The 8,863-nt window shown below is 49.6% G+C and overlaps 2 protein-coding genes across 4 annotated transcripts in view; one reads left to right on the top strand and one right to left on the bottom strand.

Annotated features, from left to right (window-relative positions):
- Positions 1-73: 73 nt before the first annotated feature.
- Positions 74-7,946, top strand: NFKBIB (NFKB inhibitor beta). 3 transcript variants are annotated; one of them, XM_082366750.1, is made up of 7 exons: positions 2,688-2,765; positions 3,283-3,410; positions 5,300-5,405; positions 5,487-5,820; positions 6,621-6,709; positions 6,800-7,057; positions 7,800-7,946. In XM_082366750.1, exons 2-7 carry the CDS (start codon positions 3,322-3,324, stop codon positions 7,893-7,895), a joined length of 972 nt encoding a protein of 323 aa, XP_082222876.1. In that variant the 5' UTR covers positions 2,688-2,765; positions 3,283-3,321; the 3' UTR covers positions 7,896-7,946. The 3 variants fall into 3 exon arrangements, with proteins under 3 accessions (XP_082222875.1, XP_082222876.1, XP_082222874.1); XM_082366749.1 differs by lacking the exons at positions 2,688-2,765; positions 3,283-3,410 and adding an exon at positions 74-343; XM_082366748.1 differs by lacking the exon at positions 2,688-2,765 and having other exon boundaries at positions 3,232-3,410.
- A 93-nt stretch (positions 7,947-8,039) lies between these two features.
- CCER2 (coiled-coil glutamate rich protein 2) overlaps positions 8,040-8,863 on the bottom strand; it is a 1,805-nt gene continuing 981 nt past the window's right edge. Inside the window, exon 4 of the mRNA XM_082367173.1 lies at positions 8,040-8,392. Within this exon, the coding sequence (XP_082223299.1) occupies positions 8,294-8,392 (99 nt within the window). The 3' untranslated portion in view covers positions 8,040-8,293. The remainder of the gene's footprint in view (positions 8,393-8,863) is intronic.

Genomic DNA, 8,863 nt, shown 5'->3' on the forward strand with positions numbered 1-8,863 from the left:
CACGGTGCGGTATGGGGGCGGGGCGTTTACTATTTAACCCACTCTGATTGGATGAGTCAGGGGGGAGTGTTGGGGAATTCCCCCCAGGGCGGAAGCGCTAGAATTCCAGGCAGAGCCCAGCGACTGGCGGGCGGCCGCTGGGGTCCCCTGAGGCTTTGGGGGCCATGGCCGGGGTCGCGTGCTTGGGGAAAGCTGCAGATGCCGACGAATGGTGCGACAGTGGCCTGGGCTCTCTGGGTCCGGACGCGGCGGCCCCCGGAGGACCGGGGCTAGGCTCGGAGCTGGGCCCGGGGCTGTCGTGGGCGCCCCTCGTCTTTGGCTACGTCACTGAGGATGGCGACACGTGAGTGAACCTTAGGCTGCCACACCGGGCCCTAAAATCCCACATCTGACTCCCTATTAGTCTCTGATCCTGACTTCCCAACCTCTTAATCCTAAATCTGTCTTCTAATGCTTGCCCTGACCTCTAACCCCCAAGTCTAACCTTTGATAAATCAATTTCCAATCTAATTTTGATCCTAACCCCTTCCTTTCTGGAACTCTGGTTCTCAGAGCTCCACATCCATTGATTGATTCCACATCCAAGGCTCGATTTGACCTTCCTGACCGCGGTCCTGAGACCTATGTTAGAACTGAAGTTCAGGCAGGCTCCTCCTGACATCTGACCTCTAAATATGTTCTTTGATCCTTAGCTCCTAACTTAGGCGCTTTAGATTTTGATTTCCGAAATTAATACTTGGCTTTTGACTCTAAGATCCCACCTTCTGAGCACTAATCTTCAAATCTTACATTCAAACAGAAAATGTAAACTCCATGACAGCAGGGATTCATCTGTTAAACAAATATTTATCCAACACCGACAACGTTTCAGGCCCTGTTTTGGGTGCTGATGATAAGGCAGTGAAGAAAGCACAAAAATTTATGACTTGTGGAGCCTACATTCTAGTGGGGGTATATAGATGGAAGGGCAGACAGACTTACAGAAAGGAAGGGAGGAAGGGTGGGAGGAACAAAAAAGAAAGGTAGAGAGAAGGAAAGAAAGAAACAGAAAACCACATAGACACAAAGTAAGAGAGAGAGAGAGAAGAAAGATAGGAAGAAACAAAGATGGAAAAATGAAAAAAAAATAAGAAAAATGGTATGTTATGTCAGAAGATAGTAAGTTCTTTGGAGAAAAATAAAGTAGGAAAGTGAGACAAGTAGATTATCTGGGGAGAGCATTCCAGGTAGAAGGAACAATGTCGTAAAGGCCCAACTGAGGGAATGTACCTGGGGTTTTTGTGTGTTGTGTTTACTGTTGTATCTCCAGTGACAGAACAGTGCCTGGCCCATAGGAGGCACTCAAGAAACACCGATCTTCTCAAAGAACCAGCTGTGGTTTCATTTATTTTCTCTATAGGATTTTTTTTTTTTTTTTGCTTTCTATTTTGTTTATCTCTGTTCTGACTTTCATTATTTACTTTCTTCTGCTTACTTTAGGTTTAATTTGTTCTTCTTTTTCTAGTTTCTTAAGGTGGAAGCTGAGGTCATTGATTTGAGGCCTTTCTTTTTTTCTAGTATAGGTGTTTCATGTAAATTTCCCAGAGTAGTGCTTTAGCAGTATCTCACAAATTCTGATGAGCTGTGTTTTTATTTTCACTTAATTCAGTATACTTTCTAATTTCTCTTTTGATTTCTCCTTTGGCTGGTGGATTATTTAGAAGTATGTTATTTAGTTTCCAGATAGTCCAAATATCTTCCTTTTATTGGTTTTTAGTTTAATTCCATTGTGTGTGCACCGGAAAAGAATGTGTATTCTGCTGCTGTTGTTGTAGTGTTCTCCAAATGTCAGTTAGAGGTTGCATTGGTTTCTTTGGTTCTTCTGTTGTTCAGGTCTACTATATCCTTGCTGATGATTTCTGTCTGCTTGTTCTATCAGTTATTGAGAGAGGGGTATTGAAATCTTCAACAATAATTGTGGATTTGTGGATTTCCTTGTTGTTCTATCAGGTTTTCCTTCGTGTAATTTGACGCTCTGTTATTAGGGGCACAAATGTTTAGGATTATTATGTCTTCTTTCTTAATTGACCTCTTTATCATTAGGAAATAATCTTCTCTATCCGTGGTAATATTCCTTGCTCTGAAATCTACTCTGATATTAAAATACTCACTCCTGCTTTCTTTTTTTTTTTTTTAAACTTGTTTTTCATTGAGTATCTGTTTTTTATGCTAGCCAATGTTAGGGGCTTTCGTGTATGCTGTCTTATTTGTTTATTTATTATTTTTTGGCTGCGTTGGGTCTTCGTTGCTGCGGGCGGGCTTTCTCTAGTTGCGGCGAGTGGGGGCTACGCTTTGTTGCAGTGCGCGGGCTTCTCATCGTGGCGGCTTCTCTTGTTGCAGAGCACGGGCTCTAGGTGCGTGGGCTTCAGTAGTTGTGGCATGCAGGCTTAGTTGCTCTGCAGCATGTGAGATCTTCCCGGACCAGGGGTCGAACCCGTGTCCCCTGCATTGGTAGGCAGATTCTCAACCACTGCGCCACCAGGGAAGCCCGGCTTATTACCTTTAACTCATTGTTTTTTATTTTAGTGGTTGCTCTGAAAGACAGGTTGGCAAACTATGGTCTTTTCCAACAAAGACAGGCAACATCCAGCCAGCTACCTGCTTTTGTAAGGCTGTGAGCTAAGACTGGTTTTTACATTTGTAAAAGGTTGGAAGAAAATCAAAAGAAGAATAACATTTCATTGCAAGTGAAAATTATATGAAATCCAAATTGCAGACTCCATAAAGTAAGTTCTGTTGGAATCCAGCCATGCCCATTCATTTACATATCGCCAATGGCTGTTTTTGCATCCTGACAGGAGAGCTGAGTAGGTGAAAGAGAGACCATGTCATCCACTAAGCTTGAATTATTTATCCGTCCCTTTACAGAAAAATTTGCTGACTGCTGCTTTAGGGCTTATAGTGTACCACTTTAACTTATTATGGTCTGCCTTCAAGTGATATGATGCCGCTTCTCATAGCATAAAAGAACCTTAGAATAGTATATTTCCATTTGTCTCTTCCTGGCCTTTATTGTATTGCAGGCATACATTTCACTTATACATGTATTATAAACTCCACCGGACATTGTTATTATTTTTGCTTAAACAGTCAATTCTTTTAAAAAAATTATCTTCTAAAGAGATTTACATATTAAGAAAGAAAATCTTATGTACTTACCCGTATAGTTACTGTTTTCAGTGTTCTTTATTCTATTGTATAGATCCGTATTTTCATTTGATGTCATTTTCCTTTTGCTTACAGGTTTCCTTGAACATTTCTTGTGATGTGGGTCTGCTGGTGATGAGTTCCTTCGGCTTCTGTATAGTTGAAAGCAGCTGTATTTTGTCTCCATTTTTGAAAGATATTTTTGCCGGGTTAAAGAATTCTAGGTTGACAGTCTGTCTTTGAGTACTTTAAAGATGTGGCTCTGTTGTGTTCTCTTGTATTATTTCCTTTGTGAAATCTGCTGTCGTGCTTATTTTTATTCCTTTATACTTAAGGTATCTTTTCCTCTGGCTGCTTTGAAGATATTTATCTTAATTGTTGATTTTTGAACAGGTTTTTCATGTTGGGCCTCGGTATAGTTTTCTTCATATTTCTTGTTCTTGGGAGTCATAGAGCTTCTTGGAGCCGTGGGTTTATAGTTTCCATCAAATTTGGAAAAATTTCTAGACGTTATTTCTTCAAATATTTTTTCTATCCCCCTGCTCCTTTAGGAACTTGTCACAGATACGTTGGGCTGCTTGAAGTTGCCCCATGACTCACTGATGTTCTTTCCATTTTTAAGTGTTTCTCTTTGTGTTTCATTCTGGATAGTTGCTATTGTGAAGTCCTCAGGTTTGCTAATCTTTTTTTTTTGGTAATGTGTAATCTGTCGTTAATTCCATCCAGTGTATTTTTCATTTCAGGTGCTGTAGTTTTCATCTCTAGGAGTTCAGTCTGAGTCTTTTTCTTTTATTATCCACGTCTCTACTTAACTTGTTGAATGTATCAGATACAGTTGGAACGTTCTCGTTTGCTCATTCTGCCATCTGAGTCATTTCTGGGTCAGCGTCAGCTGATTGATTATTCTCATAATGGATCATGTTTTCCTGCTTCTTTGTATGCTTGCTAATCTTTGATGAGATGCCAGACATTGTCATTTTTACCTTGTTAGGCTAGCTAGCTTTGTATTCCTATAAATACTCTTAAATATTGTTCTGGGATGCAGTTAAATCACTTGTAAGTAGTTTGATCCTTTGGGGTTTTGCTTTTATGATTTGTTAGGTGGGTCCTGAGCACCCACCTAATCTGGGGCTCATTATTCCCCATTACTGATGAAGTAAGACCTTCCGGAGTATTCTGCCCAATATCCTATGAACTGTGGGTTTGTCCTAGTCCCGGCCCTGTGTGGGCACTGGGCATATCTCTCTAATCCTTTTGGATGGTTTTCCCCCAGACTGGGGTAGTTTCCTTATACCCTTGCACTGACCAGTATTCTTCTAAATACTCAAGAGGCCCCTCTGCGATCTCTGGGCAGCTGTCTCCTCTCTGGTTCCCTGTCCTGCGACTCCAGCTGCCTTGCTCTCCTGAGACTCAGCTCTGTCTCCTCACCTCAGGCGAATCTGCCTGTGTTCCCCCTCTCTGCATCATGGCTTGGAAACTCTCAAGACAGAAAGCTGTGGCAGTCAACTGAAGGGCTCATCGAGTGTGCTGCCTGTTTCCCTAGAATTGCTGTCATTCATTGCATGATGTCCAGTATCTTGAGAACTGTTGTTTCATATACTGTATTATGTCTGATTTTTTTTGGTTGGTTGGAGATGGTAGTGAAATCCGGTCCATGTTACTTCATCTTGGGAGGGAGTAGAAGTCCTACTTAATAAACATTGGGGACTTCCCTGCTGGTCCAGTGATTAAGACTCCACGCTTCCACTGCAGGGGGCTTGGGTTCGATCTCTGGTCAGGGAACTAAGATCCCACACGCCGCGCGGTGCGGCCAAAAAAACCCCAAACCAAACCAAAACAAAACAAAACAAAACATTGATTAAGCAAATTTGCTGAATTAACTCTGACCTGACCCTCCCAGATTCCTGACAGCTGGCTCCAGAACTGTGGTCCTAATGCCTAGCACACAGTAGGTGCTCCATGTTTGTTGAATGAATGCATGCAAGAGTACTTGACCTCATAAGAAGTAAAACAAACAAACAAACCAAAAAAAAAAAACAAACCAAAAAAACACCCAAGCAAACCAAAATAAGAGTACTAGACCTCTGCCTTCTGACCCCGTCCTTGTCCTCAGGGCACTGCACTTGGCCGTGATTCATCAGCACGAGCCCTTCCTGGATTTCCTCCTAGGCTTCGCGGCTGGTACTGAGTACCTGTACCTGCAGAATGACCTGGGCCAGGTGAGCCACCCGTAGACACTGTAGGGCTTGGGGGCCAGGCTTCTCTGTGTGACCCCTAACCCCTGCCTTGTGCTCCTGCAGACAGCCCTGCATCTGGCAGCCATCCTGGAAGAGGCATCCACGGTGGAGAAGCTGTATGCGGCGGGTGCCAGCTTGCTGGTGGCGGAGCGTGGGGGCCACACGGCGCTGCACCTGGCCTGCCGCGTCGGGGCACACGCCTGCGCTCGTGTGCTGCTCCAGCCCCGCCCCCAGTGCCCCAGGGGAGCCCCCAACACCTACCTCGCTCAGGGCTCTGACCACACCCCTGACATCGACCACACCTCTGTTGCCTTGTACCCTGAACCTGACCTGGGGAAGGAAGAGGACGAGAGTGAAGAGGATTGGAAGCTGCAACTGGAGGCTGAAAACTATGAGGGTGAGGGTCCTCTGCCCCCGGGAAGCGCCGGGCTCCCAGGCAGGGGAAGCGTGCCTGGCTCTGGGCTCGGCTCTCCCGACTCAAAGCCTGGCCCCTTGGGAAATAATACCGAGGCTTTAGGGAACCCAGGCATCAGGACCAAGGACTCCTGCTCAGGCCCCAGCTTACTGAGAACAACAAGCCCCAGCCCACCCAGGACAAGGGAACTCAAGCGCCAAGCCCTCTGTGAAACTCTGGCAGCCCAGGTTCCCAGAGGTTGACATTGGAGTTCAGGGACAGCCCTCCTCAGCCAGGCCTCATGGGAAAATAGACCTTGTCTACCCAGGGCCCTAGCATCTGAGTCTCAGCTCCCCCATCTCTAAGCCCACCCAACTACTTGGGACCAGGCCCCTCCACAGGTGGAAGGGCAGGACCCAGTGTTCAGGGCCCACCCCACCCCCCAAGGTCATAGGCCCTTCAACTACTCAGGACCCAGGAATTTGGGGTCCTGGTTCTTTGTGAAGTAAGACCAGAGACTCAGGTCTCCTAGCCCCAAGATCCAGGCCTCCTGTCCAAAGCCCCTGGGCTCTTCACACATAGGCCCCAGACATCCCACAACCCAGGCATTGGCACTGCCAGCAAGTTCCAGACCACCTGAGACTTAGGCATTTGGGATGCAGGAGCCTCTTTGATATACCCAGGCATTCAGGAGCCAGACCCCAAACTCCATCACCCTCAGGCCACAAAACCCTCCCCTAGGATCGTGGCATTGGGGGCCCAGGCCCCCCCCCATCGTCTGACATAGGTCACTCTGTCCCCAGGCCACACCCCACTCCATGTGGCTGTCATCCACAAAGACGCGGAGATGGTCCGACTGCTCTGGGAGGCCGGAGCTGACCTCAACAAACCGGTGAGCCGCCCTGGGGAGAAGGCGTGGCAGGGTGGGGATCGTCCCTGAGCGGGGCAGGGTCTCCTCTAACCTCTCTGCTGCACCCCACAGGAGCCCACGTGTGGCCGGAGCCCTTTGCACTTGGCAGTGGAGGCCCAGGCAGCCGATGTGCTGGAGCTTCTCCTGAAGGCCGGTGCCAACCCCGCCACCCGCATGTATGGTGGCCGCACCCCACTCGGCAGCGCCACGCTCCGGCCCAACCCCATCCTCGCCCGCCTCCTCCGTGCACACGGAGCCCCTGAGCCTGAGGACGAGGACAAGCCCGGCCCCTGCAGCAGCAGTAGCGACAGCGACAGCGGGGACGAGGGAGTGAGTCAGGAGGAGAGACTGGGCGGCCCAGCTTGGGGGTCAGGGTAAACGGCCAGGTGGAAGGCGGAGAAGAGAAATTAGGCAGCACGTTGAGACTGACGTTGGGTCGCTGTGATTAGAGAACTCAGGCAGCAGTGAAAGTGATATCAGACAGGGGTGGCGGGGAGAACTCGGGCAGTGGCGGTTGAGAAATTAAGGCAGTGGCAGAGGTAGAGAAAAGACCTTGGTCCTAGTTGTTGGTAAACATCGGCAGCAGAGGGCGGCAGCGTGGGGAGTTGTTTTGTGGGAGCAAGAGCTGGAGAATTTAGGCTGTGGGAAGATGACCTTGGGCAGCAGTGATTCAAACACTGGCAGCGGTGGGGAAAGACCTAAGCCAGCGGTGAGGAGGCTTCATTGGAGAACCCAGGCAGCAGAGACACTGCTGGGGGCAGGGGTTGTCGCTGAACGGTGGGGCTTGAGGAATTTGGGTAGAGGCAGAGGGAAGGGGCGGAGGGGGAGACCTCAGGCTGCGGCGGCTGAAGGGCTGGAGAGGCAGCAGGACCGGAGCCCACGCAGTAGCGCTGGGAGAACACAGGTGACCTGGAAAGTGGTGCTTAGAGAACTAGGAGCAGGGAAGTTGAACTGGGAGCGGGGAACTTGGGCTTCAAGGCAGCACCCGGTTCTCAGGGTGGGTGGGAGAACTTGGGCAGCGGGCAAGGTGGCAGCCGCCTGAGCCCCTCTGCCTGGCCCCCTCTGCCCCCAGGATGAATATGACGACATCGTGGTCCACAGTGGCCGGAGCCCAAACCAGCTACCTCCCACCCCAGCCTCGAAACCGCTCCCTGACGACCCCATCTGACTTAATTGTGAATAGAGTTTCCAATTTAATAAAAAATCCCAGTTCTGACAACCAGTGACTAGATCAACAGTCGCCTTCCCAGGCCTCCCGTCCACTCCTCAGCTCCTGTCCCTCTAAAATCAAGTGCTACACGATAAGCCTTGGTGGTTTTCTTTGTGCTTTATTCACTCGGGAGGGTTGGAGTGGGTTAGACGGGTGTCAGGGCTGTTTCCTGAGTCAGTCTGAGCCCAGCCCCTCTACCCAGCTCAGACTTGGCCCCTCAGGCCTGGTTTCAAGGCACACCCTTCTCCCCACTCCTGCAGGTTGGGGAGCAGAGTGGGGTGACGGACTGGAAGGGTTTGGGGGTCAACAGTCCTAGGCCGCAGGGTGTGTGGGGAAGGAGGACACGAGGCCAGGGGTCAGCCCGCCCTCCTGAGCTCCTCTCCCAGCATCTCCGTCGCCTTCTTCAGCTCCTCGCTCCTGTGCACCAGCCTCTCCACATCATGCTCCTGGTGGGATCAGAAATGGGGTGCTCAGCACCCACCTTCAAAGGCAGGACACCTCAGTGGTTGCCCATGAATGTGGGCCAGGTCAGTTCACACAGTGGCAGCCAGCCATGGTCATCCTGGTCACCGCGGGCCGCGATGGTCGCCCTGCTGGTTGCTGCAACCCTGGAAGAGTCGCGTCGGCTAACATGGCCAGTGGCGAGGCCTACGGAGTCTGCCGTAGCCAACAGCGGCAGACAGGGGACTAGCAAAGGCACTCAGCCGGGATGCTGTGACCCATTTGTGAGGTGATGGCCATTTCGGTAACTGCCACCGATCATGGTGACATCTTTACTTCCCATGACCCAGCAGTGGTGTCCATCTATAGCCCAGTGAACCAGGCGCGGCAGCTACTTTTCATGGTGGCCAACTTGCTGGTCACAGCCCAGCGATGGTGGCTAACTCGGGCACTTCTGTGTGGTCATGGTGGCCTTCTTGGTTACT

The sequence above is a fragment of the Balaenoptera borealis genome (genome assembly GCF_965194805.1).
Source record: "Balaenoptera borealis genome assembly, chromosome: 19".
Classification (NCBI taxonomy): Eukaryota; Metazoa; Chordata; class Mammalia; order Artiodactyla; family Balaenopteridae; genus Balaenoptera; species Balaenoptera borealis.

Excerpts from the sequence above, each read along its gene's own strand:
- NFKBIB (XM_082366749.1), top strand. The coding sequence starts at position 165 with ATGGCCGGGGTCGCGTGCTTGGGGAAAGCTGCAGATGCCGACGAATGG. Across the intron at positions 5,821-6,620 it reads GGAGGCTGAAAACTATGAGG|GCCACACCCCACTCCATGTG; the intron begins GTGAGGGTCCTC and ends CTCTGTCCCCAG. Across the intron at positions 6,710-6,799 it reads GAGCTGACCTCAACAAACCG|GAGCCCACGTGTGGCCGGAG; the intron begins GTGAGCCGCCCT and ends TGCACCCCACAG.